The sequence below is a fragment of the Strix aluco genome, chromosome 5, assembly GCF_031877795.1.
Source record: "Strix aluco isolate bStrAlu1 chromosome 5, bStrAlu1.hap1, whole genome shotgun sequence".
In the NCBI taxonomy this organism is placed as follows: Eukaryota; Metazoa; Chordata; class Aves; order Strigiformes; family Strigidae; genus Strix; species Strix aluco.
The window spans coordinates 62,815,424-62,839,864 of NC_133935.1; the positions used below are offsets into that span (position 1 = coordinate 62,815,424).

The following is a 24,441-nucleotide window of genomic DNA, read 5'->3' on the forward strand; positions in this document are numbered from 1 at the left end:
ATGAGGCCCTGTTCCATCACTAGGGCTCATAAACACTGCTGTAATAAAACTAATGGCATTACTAAATCTCTGGACTGATTAAAGTATTCAAAACTAAACAGTAATATAATATGGCTACATGTTGGCAAAGGGCCAAAAATTGATCCCTGTTAGAAGAAAAAGGCACAGGAATAAAACAAGATTGAATTCATATCTTTTCCCTTTCTCTAATTTCAACCAGTGCCAGAAATAGTGACAAAAATACACCTTTCAACAAAACAATAATTAGCTCAACTGAAGGCTTCTTAATGCCAAAAGTCCTAATTAGGAAACCTGCCATACAGAATGAACAACATATACTGCAATCAATCACCCACACAGATTAATAGGTTTAAAGAAGGCTTTACCTCGTTTCTGCGGTTAAAGTGAGAACATTATTCAGGTAATCTCTCATCCAAGCAGAAACACCTAATATGCTGATGGACATCAACTAAAAAGAAAAGATGAAGTTATTTATCATGCGTTTAAAAAAAATTTGCAAGATCATTCATAATTTAAGAAGAGGATCAATCATCAGTAACATCTTTCATGCACTCATTTATCCGAACAGCATACTGTCCCCAGAACCGTACTTCTATATGCTTAGAGTTGGTTTGTTGCCCAAGCATTTATGGAGCCAGTGTTAATAATCTTCTCTTCCAGTATGCACAATTAATGCCTGGCATACCTTCTCTTCCACCAGTGATGCCACTGATGGCTCAAGTCCCACCACTGCACAACATACCACAGAAACAACAGGGAGGGTTTATGCTGCTAAAATCAGCAACTCTTTCAGGGCTCATATGTGATATCCACCAGTCTGTATGAAACCATGAGGCCATCCTCAGGTACACAGCCACTGAAGAATAATCTGATGCCCTATATGGGATACAATGGTACTGATACACCAACGCAAAGGAGGGATTTATCTTGGAGTTAAATTTAGAAGAATACGATTCTCTCGCTCATTCAGATAAAGTCACCACCTCAGCAGACCTGGATTTTTGTCACCTGATGCCATCATGCACTCCAGCACACCTGGGATCTACCAATAGAAGCTGTGGCCTCCAATTTTCTTGAGAAGCCAAATCCAAACGATGTGGTGAGAACATACCCGCCACATGGTGGTGACAGCATCAGCTCTTCTGCTGCTGTAGCACAGGTACTGCTAGAGGAAAAGGCACTCTTCACAGCACATGTCAATGCATTTTGCACTGGGCTAGGTAAGTCGGTATGCCCTCCTCCAGGAGGAGGGCTCACATAACAGCTGCAGCCATCCCCACCTTCGTGCATGCTCTCCGGCCCCAGGAGCAACCCATCTCCTCCTGCACGCATGGGACAGACAGAGCACTGCTCCCCAAACAGAAGGTGAGAGGTGCAGCTATAAACTCCTTCAAGGAGAGGTGGGAACACTGAGCTTTTCTCAAAACGGAGCAAAGTTAAGGTTACTAATGCCACTGCTTACTTCTCAAACCATTTCAGGGAATTCAGCCAGTTTATTACATCCAAAGGCGAATTTTGGAATATCAATCTCACATGGGCACCTAAGCCTGAACCACAGCTCAGGGGCCGAACCTGGCAGACTCAGGACTTCAGAAGCACCACTGTCTAGCTGAGGGAGGGAGACTTAAGCATGCTGGCTCTCCTGAATACTACTGTTTTCATGCGTTGTATAGATGTATTGCCAGGAAACCTCAGCATTATACTAAGAGCTTCTTAAATCAGCGAGAAGTGCTAATCTTCCACTGCCTTCAACAGCTCGCTTCCCACACGCCCTCATATTTCCCCAAAGTTGTTATGAAGAACAAGTTAACTGGTTCAAACCTAACATGTAAGAGAAGTCACTCTGTGTCCTTACTGGCTCCTTTGCCTGCGGCACATCCACAGCAGGCTACTTCTGCCTTTAAAATTTCACGCGAAGTCCCAGTGGCTACCCCACAGCTTTCTCCTGCTTTTTAAAACTGATGCACAAAATACAGTCACTGCCTTGGTTCTGGGTGATGCCAGCAAGAGCCCTGGGCGTTTGACATGCTGCAAGCATAGTCCTGAAAGCTAGTGCATGCTACAAGTCTACTATGTAGATGCATGTCCTTTATGCTCTGTGGGATCCATTTTGGCTGGTGGAAGAGTAGGAGTAAAAAGCATTTTGTGTTGTGTTATTTACAGGAAGCTGCAGGAGCAAGGAAAAGAAGATGACTAGAATCTCCTCCTAGATAAACTCAACAACAGCTACCTCCTTAGAAGAAAGCATCAGGCAAATATGCCACACAACTAATAAAAAACATGTTTCTAACACAAAGAGAGGTAAAAAAGACTACAAGCAGACAGCCTACTTTTTTATGGTCAAAAAGCAACAGAAAACATTTTCACCCCTCCACATCTCCCTGCAAAGCCTGCTGATACACACAAAGAAAGCGTTAGCTTGCACTTCCACCCTGTTTATAGCAAAACATTTAAGACACATTTGGTTACTTTGCTTTACAGCAGTGGTGCTTAGGAATGAGAAGTCCATCAAAACCACACTCCTCAGCAACTTTTAATAAGATGGTTCTGCTACAAAAACTGTACCAGAAAAATGTTCACTTGCTAGATAATATTCTTCCACCCATACCAGACTGGCAGACTGCCTAGCCGCTGCTCTCCATTAGGCACTTGCAGGCTGCGCTCATCTTCCTTCAGCATGCAGTGATACATTCCCATGCAGCAATGAGACAAGGTGGATTCCTTGGAAGAAGGCAAGAGATCACTTCTTCAGCAGAGGTAAGATTTGGCAGGCAGAAGAGTCATCACAAGAACTGAAGCCTGCAGGTTATTCAGAGACAACAGAGATCACAGAGCAACCACCTAAAAGGCAGAGGGGACAGAAAGGACTTCCTAGAGACCAAAAGATATGAGCAGAGTCCTGCCACTGAGAGAATCATTCAGTTAGCTAGAAGACTTGCCTACAAAGGCAAATCAGGAAGGACAAGTTTTACTTCTGCTGTCTGCCAAAGTTGAGTTTTCTCTACTGAGATATGTATTTTTACCCACATAAAATCAGCAAGGGGAAAGTCCAGGCAGATACATCTCCAAGCTGTGGCCAACACATGGGCCACATGACTTCTACAGAAACATTTAATGACCATATCATGGAACATGACTGTTTTCACTTACCATGAACAGCAGCTGGAAGAAAAGGACTGCTTCCCTTCACCTAGGAAACATAACCTTCACCAGTAATGTAACTACATGAACACTATTTCAGTTCATAAGAACAAGCTCTCTATGAAAGGTCTCTCACTTCATTCAAAAAGCTTTTAGCCATTTAGGTCCCCCTGGCTGTTCTCCTTCACTGTTAAATAGCTAACAGCCAATTCCTACTGTTTCTGGCTGGACGTTAAATTACATGCAAGAAAATTCCCTCTGTAACCCCTGATAGCCAGGCTACAGCTCACCTGCTCACCTATCCTGAATGATCTCACCACCATTAACTCCTTCAGGTGTTACTGTCTTCTGCTACGCTTACAATTCACATACAATATCAATGCAAGAGCTAGCTCAGCATTACTCTGAAAACGTATACACACAATGCCTTACCTCACTGCTACACAGGTGTTACACACAGATTACCTGTGCAACACCCTGCTGCCAGGCAGTGAAATTTCTTGGGAGGCACCTTATTTTGAAGAAAGTCCAAAGTGAATTATTACTCCAAATGACCTGAAAGACAGAGTGCTGTGACACAATGGATTCACATCCACGGAAGTCAGTAACACTGTCAAACAGGGGCAGCATAAAGACATGGCTCAGAAGAAAAATAGGCAAATACTCAAGAAGCACCTCTTGAACAAAGAGGCCCATGGAAGAGCAAATCGCAATAACTTGAAAAAGCAATTCAGCAATAGGCTGATTACAAAAGGTATATTTTACTGCACATAACCCAGCAAATGCTTGGTAGCTCTTCACTAGCAAAGGGAAGCACTGGTATCCCTTCTGATCAGAAAAAAGTGAGCCTCTGGGCAGAAACACCCCACAGGATAAAAGATGCGTTTGCAACACCAGACTGCCCTGCGTAATAATGACTGATGTTTAGTGACAAAAGATTATCAAACATTAACTCACACCCTGATCAACTGACTTGCTCACCTGCTCCACAGCCACTGGGGAATCACAAGGAGAACACAACACACACTCACCAGACCTCCACAGCCTCCTGCTTATGACTCAACATCTGTATGTGCTGCCCTGTAAGAGTGCTAAACATCCTCAAGTGCCAACTGACATCAAGGAGGCTCCAGGCACCCACCACTTCACACCACCTACCGCAGAGGCAGAACCTCACCAGCAGCACAGGAATTAAGCTAACTCCAGCAGTATAACTCAGCCCATGAGCTCAGTAGGCAGGAACAATAACAACCTCCCCAAAAACCTTGGTGTGCATCCAAACCTAGCATCAAAGAACTGCAGTCACACCGCTGCAGTTCACTGCCACGTGATTTTCAAGGAGTCATGGGCAGGGGCAAGGTCCTGATTACAGTTTTTGTTGGTTCATTTGGAGGACGGAAAAAAAAGGCAGCCTTAAAAAACTGGCAGCCCCTACTTCAGCCATTGTTTTGTAACTAATTTAGATGTAAAATACAGTTAGAAATCTGTATCAAGCAATCAGATGAAAGGACACAACTTCATATAAAATAAAACTACCAAGATAATTCTCACCACAACAGCAGTTACATCATTTCACCCAAAAGTTTCCATCCAAGCTTCTCTGATGACAGCCAGTCTGCTGTGCTGTAAACATTACATGATTGTAGGCAGTAAAACATGTTTATTTGTTGCAGCTGACTGAACAAGTCACTATGGGGTTCATTCTCAACTGTCACAGTATGTTATATAGATAGCCATCAACATGACACTGAAGAGTTTACAAAACTGCCTGCTGTCATACTCTGTTTTAAATATATTTTCACACTGATTAAACAAAGGTAATAAATTATATTTTTATATACAAGCAATATGCAGATCACACAATAATATACTAAATTTCCAAACTAAGTTATAACAAAGTTCTTAAAGCTACTAGAGCTTTCTCAGACAACTGAATTACAATATCCAACAATGGACTCAAACTATTAGGAGTGGTCATTTCCAAGAATAGTTTAAATTGTCTTTGGAACTCTTTTACATAAATTATGCATCAAAATGAAAATATCAAATCATCTTTTATTCATGAAGTATATATTTTAAGCCCTTACTGTGACAGTCCTACTCACAATGTCTTTGAGGCCATACCTAAACTGGAAAATAAATCTGCATTTTCAATTAATAAATGAACATGGATTTCTGTCTTTGAGGGAGTAAGCCCAATTGCTGTCACTATGTGCACACCTGTTTTCGTTCTTTCATCATTTTTTTTTATTCAAGCATTCTAACACCTTAATTTTTGACAATGGAATTTGCTGTGTTCAAATTTAAGAGGGGTTTTTTTTCATTATTAAATTGGAGGAAATATTAAAAGTATCTTCCATATTAAAAATCATACACTGTTCTTTTTATTCTAACAGATGAGGTAAACAACTTCAGGCCATGCTCCGGTACCCGTACAAAATGCTGACTAACAACACTACAGAGCAATTGACTTTGCAGAAAAAGGTTTCCAGCTCCAACAAAATTACTTTCAAGATAGGACAACATTCATCAGAATATGTCCTTTAATTTTAGTAAAGAAATAAACCTTGACAAAATTTTCCACTTAAAATTGATTCGGGTAACCTGAACTGTGACTTACCAAAGGCAGGGGAGGATAAATCACTACAAGGTCATGAACAGAGCATGCTGCAATGCTTTCACTGGATTTTCACAATTAGGTTCAATATTCAGATCATTGAACAAACACAGATGACTCAGGTCCCTGGATAAACAGAGGACTACATTTTTTTAGGATGAAGGGATGTAAGGGCAGGGGAGAGCAGGGCAAGAGATCTTGTTTTTCTGTGTTACCTAGAAAAAGCATTTAAATGTTTAGAGAAAGAAGGGTGGCCTATAAAAAAGGAAATTCCCCTATTCCCCACTAAGGCATCTTTTATTCTACAGACATGCCAACATTTAGTTTTAGCTAAGCTTCCTACACAAGGTTATGCCTTGGTCCCCTCCCACCTGCAAACAGCTGAAGCATGTACTTCTTTGCACTTTGAATCTGGGTTTGCTTGCACAGCTGCAACAGTGAGTTAACAACCTGCTCAGGGTTTGGCATGGGCTGGACTTCCACACTTTGTGAAGAGGCAACTGCTGGAGCACTGACAGGCTGCTAACAGATTACCCTCCTGTAGGATGCAAGCAAGTTTTTCAGTCATATAGCAGCACAGCATAAAGAACAAAGAGCCCAAATATGCAAATGGGTTGCGGTACAGCTCATCTATCAGCCAGTTCTACTGAGTGTCAGAGCCACATACCAGCTTCTGGGCTGTGTAGCACAACAGTACATTAGAAGCAAAGAGGGATACAAAAGTGCATATATTTCTGCATCCATCCTCTCTGTGACTACATAAGCACTGCATTTCTTGCTAAGAGATGATTTGTGACACTCTTCCCTCAAAAGTAAGCATCTCACTGTCAGGGGACCTCTTGCCTTTGGGGAGGCAATGCATGCGCTGCTGATGGTGGGTAATTTGTGGCAATGCTCAGAGCCCAAGTGTCCAGATCCGTATCACAAGGCACACACCACCGTCAATACGATATATTTTCACATATACACAATATACCCTTCATTCTGTTTCTGTAAGACCTTGCTTTTGTTCACAGGCAGTAGTCAACCTCACAGATGGCAGGCAAATTATTTTTAAACCCAGGGCATATAACTGGAAGACTGATATGAGAAAAGGGTATGTATTTCCTGTGGTCACAGGACCTACATATCAGCTCATTGTGGCTACACCACTTTCCTGTTTTACACATGAACACCTATGAGCACAGGAAGATTACTAAAATAAGCCTGCATTTTTAATTAAATCACACATTCCTATAAAATCACATGAAATTTACCTTGGGAAACAGCTACAAGAGATTAAAAAATCTTTATTATTCCTATGACCCCTTGCCTAGTGTCTACCACAGACTCTTGATATGATGGAAGATCTTCAAGGTACAGAAGCAGCGCCTGAAGATTTGTGAATAACTGGGTACCTATCTTCTACAGAAAGAGATGTGAATTTAAAGAAAAAAAATGCAAGGCCAGGTGGACCTTCCCAGTTTTGCTAGAGATCATGGCTTACTGGTATGACCAGTTCCCCTTGAGCTACTGGTTCAAATCCAGTCAGCACAGGTTTATCCTCAAGATAGGTGCAGTGAGCTCCACACAGTTAATCATGAGGATTACCCCAAAAATGTTTGTGGTCTCACTGATTTCTGAATGTTAGTTAAGCATATTAATGTTATTTCTAACATTAGGATGGGTCTTATCTTTTCCTTTCCATCATCACATCAATCCACTCTCTTTTTCAGAACCATTTCACAGAAAATCACCTACCACCTCACTGTTGACACGCCACATGGGGTGAGCCATGTCACTTACGAAGATGCACATGGGATAAAGGGTTATATAGAAGCAGATACAAAGTTGACTTATGGCTGAACTCTACTTTGTTAGGACATGGTCTGGTAATGTAATAATGTTATATAAATAATGCAGCCTAAAGACACCAAAAAGGAAAAGATTTCTCAAAGAGCAGAATTAAAAGTATTTCTGGTCCTTTAAAACTCCTTCTATAGCTTGCTCTGCTGAGTGCATTCCTTTAAAAGACACTGTATTCCCACAGAAGCTGGAGTTATTCATGCATGGCTTTTAGGTATTTTCTTTATAAAAGAATGCTAAGAAAATCAGGTTTCAATTATGCACGTCTACACCGCAGTCTCTAAAATCAGAGTATATTAGCCTAGAATGAACCCCATGTTTACGCTGCTATACATACCCAGCCAGGCAGCATTCATTCCAATGGGTATTACTAGTCACTTTTAAATGCCTTAAAAACTTGACCCTAACTCTATTCGTTCCAAGTATCTACAAATCCCACCGATGTGAGTGGAAGCTGGAAAGCAGCAGACATACAACCTCTATGCAGAATGTCGTTCCAGGGAAAGGAGGATAGACTGATTTGTTTCTCATGTCACAGTAGACTTGAAAAATGAAACAAAAAAATTACAAGATACAACACATACATTTGAGGTTGGAAAAAGAACAAAACACAATACCACTGCTTCCAACCACCCTTAGTGCTTCCTTGCACAACACTAATACTCCCTTGGTCTGAGTTGTCAGGTGGTACACATAGCCAAAACTAGAAGATTTAAGCATGCAAAGTATTCAAAACAAAATGGAAAGTAACTTGAAGCTTGCTCCTGTTATTTTACGTGATTTTTTTGTTCACGAGCAGAAATTCAAGATAGATGCAAAACAATTTCCACTGTCTGCCAGGAGAGTTTATTGGCTGCAACCACACAGTCAAAATTAGATGGCACTGCTACATATGTGAAGGAAACCTTAGGCACTGCTCAACAGAAACAGCATAGCCCCAAGCAGAAAAATCTCACAATGTAAAGGATGTGGCAACATTCCTGGCTTGGCTCAAACATCCACTGACACTATTAATCAACCGTTAAGGGATCCTTACCACCTATGACAGAGTCATCTGCAACTTACAACCTTGATTTGCCCAAGCCACTACAGTACAGTCATCCTCAATTACAAGCAACACAACAGCAGCTGCTCCTCCTTTCCACTTTATAAACTCACCAGGGGAAAAAAAAAAAAAAAAAAAAAAAGCTGGCAGTTTTCTCAAGACAGAAAGTCTATACAGACTTTTTCCTCCATGTTAGCGATATTTTGGTTTTGTTTTTTTTTTAAACGAGAAAATTGGCAAAAAATTGTGCTGCTTTTACTTGCATCTACTATCCCAACCCCTAGGAGCCCCCTTGTTATGCCTGTGCCATTATTACCATCTGGCCATGTTCTGCAACTGAACGTCTCCCTCGCACAAACACTTGCAAGGTGGTTTAATTGTGAAAGAGACCGCAGCAAAGTACAGATGAATAACGACAAGATCACAAAATCTGATGAGGAGGATTTCTGTGAGGACAAGTTATACAGTGTTCAAAATGAATGAAGATGCTCATGTTACATCCATGACTGCTACTGAGCTGGAACAGTGTCAGGAGTTTGCTGATACAGAAACGCCCCACTGGAAGGAAAGACTCCATAGTCTCATAAACTGCATAAATATGTTTTTAGAACTATCAAAACTAAATTTCTCCAAGTCCTGACATATGCTATCTAGAGACAATGAAGACCAGCATTGCCACTAAGAACAGAGAAATAGGAAGAGGTAGAAGCATGTCTTCTCTTAAGCACCACTAAGATAATCTGCTTAGTGCATTAAGTCTTGACTACAAAACATCCAATCATACATTTTGGAGGTCTCTTCTATTTATTAGGCTGTCCAGAATGTAATATGCTGCAAATAGCAGTGTTACAGAGTGTAAGATGAGAAACCTGTAGAAATCAATTTGGGTCTTAGTCTCATAAGTTCCTTTAAGAAGAGATGCTCATTTATACATGAGGATGGCAGAAGAATGAAAACAGAAGTTAACTGCAGGCTTTAGTCTGAAGGATATTGCTTGTCCAGGGCACTGTCATAAAAACCTTTATGAAATTAGAAGATAGAGGAGGTCCTGAAACTGCAAATCCCACTGCTCTGAAAGAGACATCTTGCAGTCAGATGCATGATTCAATTGACCTGATGATACCTTCCAGGAGGGTACCATCAGGTCTATTACCATATTCAGTCACTTAATCAACAACAATTAGAGTACTGACAACAGATTTATTCCTACCTCAGAAGAAAATCTTTCAAGATCTGCTGCAAGTTGCAGCTCCAAAAGTGCCAATCCATTCACATCTACAAAACCAGTGTTTTTGGAGCAGTAAAGGCAGTACATTTATTGGTCCATTATCAAAACGGGATGAAGCACTAACACAGAGCCCTGGGCTTGCTTATGAATTATTTACAGCTAAGTAGCTTTCAGGCCGAAAATGACAAAAAGCATAACAAACAATACTGCCTGTCTCTCACACACACAGAGGTACATCACCATTCCACATCACAGCCCAGTAAAAAAAGTTTCTTTACAAATAGACAGCACACAGCTCGACACTTATGAGCAATGCTCTAGAGAAGCTCTAAGTATGGCAGCAGAGTGACTGATAAAGTTCTCTCACTTCTCCGCTTCTGCAGGCTCTGATAGCAACCAAATTACGAAGACACCAGCGTGTTGCAGCAACCATCCACATCTTAAGTTTTTCAACAATACTGATGGTCAGATTAGCAAGTTCTGTTACGCGTAACATCTTCTTAAGGAGCTTCACGTGCGCTAGTCTGCCCTTACCAGGGTGGCAATGACAAATGCTGGAGTCCATCATACACATGCTGGGACAGTTGCACACAGGACACGCCTGAAGCTTACTTTAGATCTTCCCTTCTAAGAGGCTGACAATCAGACCATACCAGACAGTGACTACTGGCTCTTGCAGTTTTGGCAGGCCTTCAAAAGCTTCAAGCCCCCAACTTGGAGAAAGCAATCTTGCACAACACGTGGTTAGACCAACTGCTGGAAACCACCACAATGAAACAGAGAGAGAACATCACCCTATTCCAACCAGGGCCCTCAATCAAACTATGGTTTTAAGAAGTCAACACATGCTGTTTGCACATCCTCACTGTTTTCAGCCAAACACTAATAACTGACACAGCCACTGGGCACATTATCAACAGGCTTGAAGTCATTTGGAGGCAGTGGCCCTTGGGAAAGAAGGAAGCATGAGAGAGTATAAAACCCCTCCAAGATCGAGCTTAAAGAGAATCACACGTACACGTCCCAAATAGGGAGGTCTGTACAGACCCTGAAATCATGGCATCACTCTTGTCTTTACGCACTGGGACAGAACCCACCATGCTCAGGAGGAACACGGCTGTACAGGGGCTGATCTAAACTTCCTGACATCCAGTCCATAACCTGGGCTGGTATTTATCCAAGAATAACATAAGCAACAGGCAAGCTAAAGCTTTCCAAACGGAAGGAAGAGAAGCAATATGGGGAAAATCACAGCTCCCATGCCCATACCAGTGGGTAAGCACCTACTGCCTGGGGAACTTTTCATGAGAAAACTCTGCCACATGGGTCATGCTCTGACAGAAAAGGCAGTGGCAAAACTCCCACTGAGCCCAACAGGAGAAAATTCAAGCTCTGACAGAGAAGATATGGCAGATTTCACTACTACAAGCAGCAAGTAGCAGATTTGTATTTTGCACATCTGAACAGGACCAGATAGGAAGCAGAAAGAGTTTGGTGGGGTTATTTGGAGGGGGGGTGGGGGTGGGGGGTGGTGTTGTGGTTTTGTTGGTTTGGTTTGGTTGTTTGGTTGTTTTTTTTACACACACATTCCTCAAAAAAAAAAGTCTGATGTAACTGCAATACCCACCCACCACACATACTATTTTTTACCACACAATTCTGGCAGACTCAGGGTTTTTTTGCTTATTTATTTGTTTTGAACCAAACCGTTACATTCATCTGCTTTGTAAAATGCAGAGAACTCCAAACAGACCGGCCATTTTTTCATTTAAGTTCCAACACCTTTAATTTTATACACATTATGGAACACAGCTTTAATTCTTTGCAAAATCTGTGGTGCAAGTCATCTCCCATACTGGCATTTATGATTTAATTACATATTCGATGCTTCACTACTATACAGATGTCACTTAGCTGCTTGGGTGTAATTTCCAGTGTCCTGGCCTCAGTTATAAAGATTAATTACAGACATTTTTTATAGTTTGGAGACAAGCATGAGAAGTTACCATACTCATACCACAACAGACTCAAAAGATACTTTTTCCTATACGATTAGGGAAAAAAAAAAACAAAAACAAGCAAACAACAAAAACCCACACTCTCTAGTTGAGGGTGATCTGAGACATCATTATTTAAAGGACAATAAAATCTAAAGAATGAGAAATTATTTCTAGCCATGAATGCTTTAAACCAAATCGAGACATGAATTAAGAATAGCCAAAGTTTTAACAGCAGCACTGTATTACAGATGTAGTTAGTGCTGTTTCACTGCCAAGCTCAAAGGTGCTGTGCAGCTCCACACCTGAGGTCCACAACAGAAACACATGAACAAAACAATGAAAAAAAGTAGGAAGGAGCAATCTGACATAGAAGGAACTTAAAATTTGAGCAAAGAGGACAGATGCATTTAAATCTCACAGGTGAGACCCTGATCTCCCTAGAGAGGAACTGTAACACAAGGCACTAGTTCCCTCCAAAGATACGGGCTTTCCCATGCAAAAAAAAGTATCTCAGGACTGAGAAATGAAGCACACAGTTCCAGCATCAAGGCCCCGATCACCACACAACAGATCAACTGACATAGTGTGAGGGTATAACCTCATTTGTAACCTAGGTACCGCCTAAATGGCTACTTCAACTATGAAAAACTGTCGCTGAATAATAAATCTGGTGGGATACAGCAGGCAATGATCATGGAGATCAAGGGAAAAGAGCAAAGTTTAAGGGGACAGAGACAGTGGTGAGTTAAGGTGTGAATGGGAACTGATGAGGACAGCTCAAGGCGGAATCATAGAAACCAGAGGAAAGCAGCAACAGGCAAACGGCAAGACAGGATGTTTTCAACCATGTGGATGTCCATTCACTCAATTAACAGCATATGTGTAAAAATACAAAGTTGAACTCAGGTCAGCTGAACCCAGGCAACCTTCATCTTAAAAGAAAATTTTAGATTTTGTACAGTATCCAATGAAAACCATGTATGATGTGAAAAACAAACACACATTCCTTTTTTAAAAGAAGATTTCCTCATCTCCTATTAAAGGGCTTTATTCTTACATGCACTACAGAAATAACTTATTTTTCACCTCTATTAAACATAATATACAAAGATACATACCTTTAACAGATTTTCAGATCACTTGCATTATATAAAAAGTACCATTCTGTACCAAATGCGGCTTTCTCTCTTGTTGATATTCTGATCTCCACTTAATTTTCAGTAATCATGGGACTTCAATTCCATTTTAAACTAAGCTTGGTCTCAGCCCATGTATTACCCCTGCATCATTCAAGTCTACAGCACTTCAGGACTCGGCCATTGTGAACAGTTGTGGGATGTCACACCTTGTGCCCTTTCGCTCCCTTACACTTATCCAGTATAAACGTCCACTATTCAGGTGAAGCAGATTTCATTTGGTGCAAGTGAGTGAGGACTCTCAGCAGTCTCCACTGTGTTGTTTGTCCAGAGCTGTGAAACTTTAGGAGCAAGTGCTGATCACACCCACTTGTGCTGAAGAGTGAGAAACCCTGCTGCTATAAATACAGCTTTGACTGAAATGCTGAAAACAAAAGAAATAAATCACCCCAGGCCTTGCCTGCCAGTTAGGATGTGGCCACTGAAAGCACAAAAAAAGACTCTGGGCAAGGCCTCTGCAGAGCAGCTGACTGCTCAGATACCTGTGAGAGCTTGGAGTTCAGCTCAGGTCATGGGATGCTCTGAAACTCATCCAGTCAGGAAGCCACAGCACCCGTGAATTCTTCCCTCTGTACATATTATAGGTGCATAGATTCACACGTGTATTTATAACACTAGGTTAATCCCAAATCTAATTTTACTTCCCACTAGTTTCCAAACGCTTCTTTTCCTTTTTTTTTCTTTGCCCCCAGGGATCAGGATTCCCTTATGGGAACTGCCTGGCACAGGGCGTACACCAAGAGCTCCGAGGCGGGCAACTTCTAGCCCTCCACCAAGCGCGGGGAGCCCCGCGGCCGGGGCGGCCGTGCCTGCCGCGCCGCCCGTCACCCGCCGCGTCAGGTCGCCACCTGCTCGGGCGGCGGCCGGAGCCGAGCCCGGCCCGGCCCGGCGCGGCCCGCGTCGCTCCACTCACCCAGAAGAGGAGGTTGAGGGCGTAGAGCAGGCAGCGCAGGCACTTCACCGAGTCTTCCCTGGCCATGGCGAGCCCCCGCGGGAGACAGCCCCATCCTCTCACCACATCCTCCCTCCCGAGGCCGGGCCGCCAGCGCCCTGCAGGGGAAAGGGTGGAGAGGGGCGAGTCCCCCTTGCCGAGGAACCAGCGCGCAGGTGGAGGCGGCGGAGCCGAGCCGAGGGGCGGCCCTGGACCGGCCGCGCCCGGGCGCGAGCGGCCCAGCCCCGTGGGGACCCCCCGCAGCGCCCACTGGTCTCCCACCCCCGGCAGCCTCCCTTCTTCTCCCGTCCCGCCCGTCGCTCCCGGAGATACTGATGGGCGAGTTTTAATAAGAGTAACATAACCGTGGGAAGGAGAGAAGCCGCGGGCTGCCCCAGGAGCGGAGCGGGGCTGAGGGCAGCGGAGGCACGGCCCGGGGGCGCCGGCTCCCTCCCCGCCCGGGAGGGACGCGCTGCCCCGGGGAGGGCGGCCGGGGGACAGCGACCACTTACCGCCCGGGCGCCCCCCTCACTCACTTGCTCCGCCGAGGACTCATCGGGACGGGGCGAGGCAGCGCAGCGCGGAGCCCATGCCCGGCAGTGCGGGCGCGGAGGGCAAGGTCCCGACGGCCGCCCCCGCCCGGAGCGCTCCGCCGAGCCCGGCGGCGGCCAGAGACACCGACACCGCCGCGCATGCGCGGCCGCCCGCGCCCGCCGCCCGCCGGGTCCTAGCGCCGCCGCCGCCGCTGCGCTTCCCGCCCCGTCAGGGCCTGCGGGGCCCGAGCCCCTGAGGGTCGGAGCAGGGCAGTGGCGGTTTTCCGAGCGCTTGCCCAGTGTGGAGACCTACCCGCGGGGCTGCCTGGAGGCGGCAGCCCGGGCCGCGGGCGAATTTCCCTGGGAGAGACGGCGGGTTTCCTCCAGGGGAGCTGCGCCCGCCTGGGTGGGTTTGGCGCTCGGCCTCTGGGGCAAAGCCCGAAGGGGCAACCCCAGCAGTGCGTTCCCCGCTGACAGGCACTCATGCTCGGAACCCCGGTTGTAGCGGGGCTTGGGGGCTGGTTTGCTTTTAACCTTCAGGGGAGATGTTAAGCAACGGGCTCAGACGAGCTGAAGTACACGAAACCCCCCTCTTGCGGCACGTTGGCCCAGAGTGGCAAGTACCTCACAAAACATGGGGGCTGTTTGCAAGATTTCACGGGCATTTCGCAAGGTTTCAGCACTGTTGCGTCGGAAATTAAACCCTGCTGACATCGAATCCGAATTTGGTCGTTAGCAGCCCCAGCACCCGCTCCCTACTGCTATGCGGCAAATTTAGAAGCGCAACCATATTGGAGCTAAATTACTCCAGAAACCGGCAAAATCTCCGGTTACTATTTTGGCAAAATGGCCAATGATTTTCCCCATACTGTGCATAGTAGTTACAGATGCCACAACTAAGCTGAAAAAGTCACCCTGTCTCTGAATCTGTGCAAGTGTGCGTGCATCTGGTAATTAGGGTGGTTATTTCCTACTGACATCTGTATTGTTTCAATATACATATATATATCTCCAAATTTCAGAAGGAAGAGTTATAGTTTAAAACATAAAGTTATATGCAGATTAGCAAAGAATTTTCCAGGAATACATATAAAGGCATCGCAAAAATTAGAAGAAACTGCACTGATAAATGTTTCTGAACTGGAAGAGGAAAATGATCTTCAGTACATGTTATATAAAGACTGTTTTAACAACTGCTAGTGAAAGCTGAGAAAGAAGAAAAAGGATATAATGGATGAAATCTAGCTCTTGTGAGGCCAAAGAAAAATCTGTTTCTTGAAGCACTAGAAACGGTGACTTTAAAAAAACACAAACTCCAGAAATTCAAATGCTTATCAGTGAGGCTGCTGGTGGGATTTCCCTTCAGCTTTAATTTCCATGATTTCATGCCATCAGTAATGAATCAGGGCAGACAGACTTCAGGTGTATTTATACCTCCTTAAAAAGAAAGTAAAATGGACGTGGATGGACATGCAACAGGGATTTTATGCCAAATTTATAGACGTGAAAATCATAGTAAAGTTGAAAGTACTCAAGAATGTTGCAGAAATGGGGTGTGTGAAGATTTTTCTTCCTTGAAATTTGCTAAGCTTTAACTGCCATTTGGACCTCTTTTCTGAAATCAAGCACCCCGCCAGGAAGCGTAGTACACCGCATTTCTAATTATCAGTGAATATTGCTAATTCCATACCTAAATAAGGCAAACTGAGCTAAGATAGATACTGTTAAAAAGTGCCATTGTACATTCATTGTGCTGTTTACATACCATTCATTCCTCTTAGTACTGAAGACTTCACATGAACACAGTGAGACAGATCTTGAACAGGTACGGTATTTTCAGTGAACCCATGCCCGTTTACAAAAATAGTGTCGGTTTACAACTGAGCCTTGGATGAGGACAATATAGTCTGTTGTAAACCAAATTAAAAATAATTGAGGTTGTGTTTGTGTTCTTGATTGTTCCTTGGGAACAAATTACCTGAGCAAGGTTTTATAAAAAATGCACTATAAAAATATTCAATTATCTTACACCCAGTGATTTTCCTTTACACATGCCTAAAATAGCAAATGAGAAGTTCTCTTACTTGTTTCACATATTTTTTGGCTTAGAGCTCAACTGTTCCTAGTGCATAAGAAATTTGAGGAAAGGAAAAAGAAAACCAGTCTCTTAGACCTCTTGTTAAAAATCCTACTAAAAATGACACTTCAAGACTTTATGTCTCTGAGTTTCAATTCTTTGAGGTCTTTGGTCTGAGATGCTCTCAGACTAATTTTTTAAAATTCTCTTACAATAACTCCAAAGACCTAGCTGGTTAAAGAACTTTTCTGTCATTTTGCTGTTAGCTAAATCATCATTTGTCCAGAAGAGATTTTGCTCAGAACCTAAAGAAAGCAGATCCTATTTATGAATGTCTGCCAAACGCTATAGGGCCCAGAAAAAGGCCCCTTTGGAATACTGCTTTCTACAAGGCTGTCAAACTTTGTGACATTTCCGTGATGTCAACAGTGGGAAAGAAATACACAGAAAGTTCCCATGCATTCAAAACAGTAACTAAACTGGAAGTATTAGCTGATCACCCAAAAAAAAAAAAAAATCAGGGAAGCTACTATGCTGCTTCAGTATATGCTTTTTTGTTTTCCTTTAAACTAAATACTTCAGATTTTATTTAGGGCAAGACAAAAGAGTATTTTTTACAAACAGAAGTCTAATGGTAGAGCTCTTCATATGTATAATTTATTGAAACAGAAGTTTGCTGTTAGCAAGTAATGCTTTAATGTGCAGCACAAAGACTTAGGAGCATGGAAAGTATTGAAGCCTTGTGGATTGGTATTGTCTGCTTGGATTCTCCAGTATCTAATAAACTATAAATTGTGAAGCTTTTTTCTGTAACAGGTCATCCACAATAGCTTTCTAATATAAATTCTGTAGACTTAAATAAAATGTTCATGACAGCTTTCCATCAGTGGCAGAGGAGGGGGGTGGAAACACCAGTAACTCTAATAATCTCTCTTTCCTTTGCTTAACTGACTATTTTAATTTGATGTATGGAAACTTAATATCTGTAAACTAGCTCCTCTTTGTCAAATGTTTGAAATTGGCCAACAGGTTCAAAAGCTATTAGAAGAGTGTGTATTGACAGATGTACATCTGCATAAGTACTACAGTATGATCTCATAAGTCCTTCTTCATCAGGAAACCCAACTAAAAGAGGAGTGGCTGTTAAAGGTACCCATGTAGCACATAGCTGTCCGTGTCTTTAATTTAAACTACATGAATAGCCTGATCAAGTGGAATAGCACTAGGCATGCATGTAAATTTATAGGTGATAATTGCCTCATACTAGATGGCAGGAAACTTTATCACTGACAAAGCAGTAACTTAAAGTAATGTCCTTTTATATGCTGCTATAACATTTAAAATTACTCAGATGAGTATGAACAGAGGAACGTACCATGTGGATGTGCTTTGGCACATATTCATTTTACTTCTGTGTGGTATCACCTCAACTTGGTCTACTCCCATGAGCAAATTGTTCATGTACAGATTTATTTACAAGATTTAGTCTAAGCTAGAAATGTCTTTGATGGCACCAGGGAATTTCTTAATGAGTTATTTTTAGTATATCTGTTCCAGCCACACTGTCTGTTAGATGTGAAAATTCTGTGATCCCTTTTGTTTTTGCTGTATTTGTGAAGTGTCAAGGATACTTAAGTCATTCCTTTTTATACACAGCTTTTTGATTGCAAGCCCCTGGCAGGTATTGCCTGGGCCGACAAGTTCTGTAACTGGCATCTGTCTGCAATGAGTACTTTATGTGACTAACTGTGCCAACACTGACCTCTGAGGATGGATTTCTGAAGCTAGCTGGTGGCTTGTCAGTATCTCAGGTAGGCATCTCACCACTTGGTCTTGCTTTCTCAGTGAGTTACTTGATTGTAATGGTATTCTGTACTTTGGTCCTGTCTGCTCAGCTTAGCTCTTTCTCAGCTTTGCACCAGGTCTGTCTGATACTTAGCCTAGACTCGGACTTAGTTTCCTTTCCTTTGATCCTTGAGCTGTTTATGCTAGAGCTCTTCTGTCCATGTTTCCCTTTTTCTGCTCTTTGCTTGGTACCCTTCTTAACTTCTCTGGGGTCTGGTTTACCTTATTTTTAAGCCTGGTTCTTGCCTGGTCCTCAGCATTGGTTATGACTGTCTGCTCAACAAATATCCCTCCCTAATGACAGCGTTAATGTCAAGGGCAGGAAGGCAGGTCCTGCTTGACAAACCTGATCTCCTTCTACTACAGGGTGATCTGCTTATTGGATGAGGGAAAGGCTGTGGATGTAGTTTACCTCGACTTCAGTAAGGCCTTTGACACCGTTTCCCACAGCATTCTTCTGGCGAAACTGGCTGCTCGAGGCTTGGATGATCGCACACTTTGCTGGGTAAAAAACTGGCTGGATGGCTGGGCCCAAAGAGTTGTGGTGAATGGAGTTAAATCCAGTTGGCAGCCGGTCACAAGTGGTGTCCCCCAGGGCTCGGTTTTGGGGCTACTCCTGTTCAACAGCTTTATTGATGATCTAGACGAGGGGATCGAGTGCACCCTCAGTAAGTTTGCAGATGACACCAAGTTGGGTGGGAGTGTTGATCTGCTTGAGGGTAGGGAGGCTCTGCAGAGGGATCTGGACAGGCTGGAGCGATGGGCTAAGGCCAACTGTAGGAGTTTCAATCAGGCCAAATGCCGGGTGCTGCACTTGGGCCACAACAACCCCCAGCAGCGCTACAGGCTTGGGGAGGAGTGGCTGGAGAGCTGCCAGTCAGAGAGGGACCTGGGGGTGTTGATTGACAGCCGGCTGAACATGAGCCAGCAGTGTGCCCAGGTGGCCAAGAAGGCCAGTGGTATCCTGGCTTGTATCAGAAATAGCGTGGCCAGCAGGGACAGGGAAGGGATCTTACCCCTGTACTCAGCACTGGTGAGGCCGCACCTCGATTACTGTGTTCAGTTTTGGGCCCCTCACTACAAAAAGGACATTGAATGACTCGAGTGTGTCCAGAGAAGGGCAACGAAGCTGGTGAAGGGTCTGGAGCACATGTCATACGAGGAGCAGCTGAGGGAACTGGGGTTGTTTAGTCTGGAGAAGAGGAAGCTGAGGGGAGACCTCATCGCCCTCTACAACTACCTGAAAGGAGGTTGCAGAAAGCTGGGGATGAGCCTCTTTAGTCAAGTAATAAGTGATAGGACAAGAGGTAATGGCCTCAAGTTGCACCAGGGAAGGTTTGGACTAGATATTAGGAAGTATTTCTTTACAGAACGGGTTGTTAGGCGTTGGAATGGGCTGCCCAGGGAGGTGGTGGAGTGTCCATCCCTGGAGGTGTTCAAGAGGCGGGTTGACATAGCGCTGAGGGATATGGTGTAGTTGGGATCTGTCAGTGCTCGGTTAACAGTTGGACTAGATGATCTTCAAGGTCCCTTCCAACCTAGATGATTCTGTGATTCTGTAAAGAACAAAATTCTCAGATACACAAATATCCATCTATAAAACTGAAGGTGTACTGCTTGGCTCAGGAATAACCTGTCTGGTAAATGTATGTTTGTAACATGACCCAGCATTGCTCAAGACCATAAGGTAAAAGTGCCCTTCTTTCTTTTGAAATAAAGACATCAAAAGACACCAACTGCTTCCAGTTTCTAAAGCTTGGTTTTATTTGAACATGAAAACAACAGTCTGGAAAAAGGTAGCACTTGAAATAAATACAGAAGATTAAAAGATTGAAATCACAGTCTTAGAAACACTCTGGATTAATGGCCTCTTGCAGATGGGCTTCCCTGCTTCTTAGTTTAGCAATTTTCCATGGCTCTGTGAGTTGACATAACACCTCAGCAGATTTTTTGAGGGGGACTCTAGGACAATTTTCCTTCTCTCCACCATTTCAGAGGCTTCGCTGCAGAGCCCAAGATGGATAGCTCCCTGAGCAACATGCTCTGACCTCACACCTGGCCTCTTCCAACCTGAGTTACCCTCTAAGCCTATGTTTCTACCTCTTTCCTTTCTGTCTCCTGTCCTGGCCATCAGTGTACCTCTAGAAGCTCCTCTGGGTCATGCTTTGGCTGGGGAGCAATCTCCTCTTTCTTCCTTAACTGTAGGACAGCAGCAGCAACAAGGCAAACAGTCTTCCTCTTCACAGCCAGCAAAATTCTTCTTAACAAAACACACAATATATAATTTGTACACAGTACATTTTGAGCAAGCAACTGAAAAGTTATAACATCCATCACGATGTGTTTTGGTGTTTCTCTGTGAAAATGAATATAGTTACAAGTATGGATGAGAATGGATTCTTCAGAGTCAGGGCATCTGGAACAAGAAAAAGAATGGAGCGAAACAACACTACATATTAAAAATATGAGAATAATATACCATATAGCAGCTGGAAAAATTTAAAATTGGAAGATTCAAATTTGCTCTTAATACTAAGTGAAAAAGACCAACTCACATTTTTCAGTCTTTATTTTTTCAAAAAGAGCATAAAAATGAATAAAAATTTGCCTGTCAAATTATGTGAGAACCAAATTCAGCTGGAAAAATACGTCCTTGATACCAAAAACAATATGTTAGGAGTAACTAAAATGATGCATCCGATAATCAGAAACAGATGAATCTGTCCCTGTGATTTCTAGGTCAACAGCCTTGAGATGTGCTACACAAGCCAGGAGATGAGAATTCTTAGTAGGAGTGTATATCAACTCGTTAGGAGTTAACTCCCTGTTAGGGCAGCCTGGAAATCCCATCCATTCCAGAAATTATGCGCAGCCAGTGAGAGATGGGAGGTTGCTTCCAGAGTAATGGCTAAAAGTATTTAAGTAGACAGTATGTCTGTGAATTTCTTAGAAGCAAGCAAGAAAATGTCATGTGGTCAGTGAGCCATGTGTCACAGGGCTGGGGAAGAAGAATGCCTTATAGATTTAAAAGAGCAGTGCTCTTTAAAGTGACTCCCAATGTGAGTCTAGCTAGAGGACCTGAAAAATACAGTTGGATTGTTTTATCCCTGCCATGGAATGAATTTCTTTGCTGTTTATCCTAGGGCACTTCCCGCCTGTTCTTCCTTGTCTTGTTCCCCTCTCCCTAAGTATGGATTCAATTCAACAGAAGGATCTTGCCTGCGCTAGAAGACACAGTTTGAAAAATCTGCTCTATTGTTTTCTGGTGGCTTTGCTTCAATACATGGTGCCTGATGTTATAATGGGAGTCACAGAGTTTTTGCTGGACATTCTCTTCTAGTTAAAATCTGTAAGGAGGTGTTCAGCATTTGTAACTGCTCCAGAAACACGAAAAGGTACAGTGATCTTCAGAGTCCTGTTTATAATAGCCCACACTTCCTTTTCAGGCACAACACGATTTTATATGAGCAGAGAGCACATTTTAGTATCTGTGATGTGCCAGTAGCACTGCTAGTCATCAAGGTTGCGTGACATTTCTTATCATAAAGCTCTGGTGCCGTAGGGAAATACAAGGGAGATCTCATCACTAGACAGTAGCTGCTTTGGAGAACTGGAGTCAGTCTGCACTGCAGACTTCCTGTGTGGCAAGTTCCTTTAATCACATTTTTCCCGGGTGGTTATTTTGTTCTCTGTTTTCGTTGTCCAGCTTGAGATCTCACAGGCTGATTTGCAGAAATGTTTAAACATTCACTACTGTATCTGAAGCTACTGGGAACTGCTCTTTGAAAATATGAAATGTTACCCATTGTCAGCTACTCAGATGGATCAGCCTGAATTCTCAGATACTTGTATCGTACAGCCTGAGTTTCACAGCTGTAGGGTGGAGATGATAAAACTTTCAGGGAGGTGTGGAGAGGACTGTTTGTGAAACATATATGTGCTATGAGACCCGCACAACAGGCCAGCAGGAAATGTATGGCTGTCCTCACAGCTGAGAGTGAATAGTGGAAAATGAATAGACCACACACTGAATAAAGCTAAAGGAATATACTAAAAATCTTATTCTTTGCACATAATGAAGCAGGGGTCAAGGAGAAAAATGTGTATGACTGTATAACTAAAGATGGCATCATAATTTAATAAGGGATTAAAGATTCACAGACATCCTTGACACTTCCTTATTTTTCAGTGTTTGATAAATTATCTCTTAGGGCAGTTTTTCTTTGGGGAGGTCAGGGTGAATACGAAATAGGTTTGCAGAAAAGGTTCTCTTGCTAGCTAAGGTGAATGTGCAGCTCTGCACATAGTTGCTCTGTGGTACAGAGTTGCTTGTGACACCCTGTTGTTCCATCTAATTACACATACCCTTATGGGATTATCTTCTGTAATAGAGGTCTCAGGTCTGAAATGCGTGACAGTCAGAGCTCAACTCTGATTAAGAATTAGCAGAGAATTTACTAGAAGTAATGAAGCAAAGTCTGGTGTTACTTAAGTAATCATCAATTTGCTTGTGGCCTTACAGGGAAGGGAGAAGTCTTCCCCTTCTTCCTTTTTTCTCCTTATCCTTCTTTTTATTTCCACTTTTTGATTTCTCCTCTTCTAAATACCCTCTGCTGCTAAACCTGTTTTTCCTCCTAAATTTCAGCCCCTTGTGCAGATTCTTCTCTGCTTTGAGATTGTCAGTCAGGAGCCAGATAAAGAAGTGTCTGAGGTGACAGCTGTCTCTGAATTACTTACACCAAAGTCTTCTGATGACAAAGCCTGGAGCTAGGATGTGTGAGATGCCTTAACACAAATGGTGTTCTCTTCTCCTTGGATCTGAAAGCCCCTCTGACTGGCTCACAGTTCCCATGAAAATTGCTGCTGAAACTTATTGGAGGCTTCAGTGAGATGCAGGAGAAAGCAGGACACAGAAATGCCAGAGATGAGTGGAAATTCAAAGACATTAAGAATGGGTAAGATGAAAGAATGTAAAAATCTGGAAAATGATGGAGGGATGCTGAGGCTTGAAAAAGAAAACAAGGGATATGAGGACATCTGAACTGAATATCACTTTGCTGTGATTATTATAAAGACTGGCAGGAAGTGTGGAGTGAAGATGCTTCAGACTGAAACTCTTCAGAGAAAGAAAGAAAAGTAAGTTGTCTGGCTGCAATTTTCTTCCTTCTAATAAAGTTGTTTTTCCATGTTAGGAGACACAGATTTTTACCATGACTTTTTAACTCTTACGTGTGATAACTAGATCTGTATTGGACAAAGATACATGCCTGCCAAGATAATTATCTAAACAGAAAAAAGATAAAAGGCAAGGAAAGTCTTTATGAGAAGGATGCCTCTCAAAGCATCATTTATTTTACTGAATATATTGAATTGTCAAGTGGCAGGTTTTAATTGCTTTGAACTTATGTGCAGAAGAAGTGAAAATATTTAGGTATCTAAGACAAAACTGTTTTTCTCCCCAGAATGATGAGACGAGGGTTGCTACCATATTTTTTCTTCGCATTGTAATCAGTCTCTCATGCTGCAATATGAAGGATTTTTCATGTGATAAAATACACTAATATCACAAGAGTCAGCAAGTAACCAGCTTTCATTAAAGTCAGAATCAGAAATGATCTTTCATGGGACAGAGGATGACTGTGACTTCCTCACCAATTTTTTTTCTACTTCCTATATATTATCTGAAGTAGGTTGCTTGTGCCCTAGATCTGAGCCATCTTTCTGCTATTTTTTTGTAGGTTGTACTCTGCATAGGCTCTGATTTTTCCTTGGAGCCTCTATACACTTGCTGCAAGACAAACAGCAATACTTCATAAATATACACAGCAGAATCATTGTACAGCTTCCTCTGAACACAAAATGTCATTATATTCACAAGTACTTGTAATTCTCCAGTATTTTGAATCGTAAGTTGGCAGATGAGACTGAATGGCATTTATTTGTTAAAATTCCGCCATGAAGA

General features: G+C 42.9%; 1 protein-coding gene across 4 annotated transcripts in view; it reads right to left on the reverse strand.

Moving 5' to 3' along the window:
- Nucleotides 1-14,724, reverse strand: part of TSPAN12 (tetraspanin 12) — a 46,332-nt gene extending 31,608 nt beyond the window's left edge. For 2 of the 4 annotated variants that reach the window (XM_074827571.1, XM_074827575.1), the window contains exons 1-3: nucleotides 14,561-14,724; nucleotides 14,007-14,143; nucleotides 387-469 (exon numbers count right to left, since the gene is read on the reverse strand). In XM_074827571.1, coding sequence (XP_074683672.1) covers nucleotides 387-469; nucleotides 14,007-14,072 — 149 coding nt within the window. In that variant the 5' untranslated portion in view covers nucleotides 14,073-14,143; nucleotides 14,561-14,724. Of the gene's footprint in view, nucleotides 1-386; nucleotides 470-2,629; nucleotides 3,135-14,006; nucleotides 14,144-14,536 lie in introns of those variants that run through there. The other 2 variants (XM_074827572.1, XM_074827573.1) reach the window with 2 other exon arrangements.
- Between the last annotated feature and the right edge of the window lie 9,717 nt (nucleotides 14,725-24,441).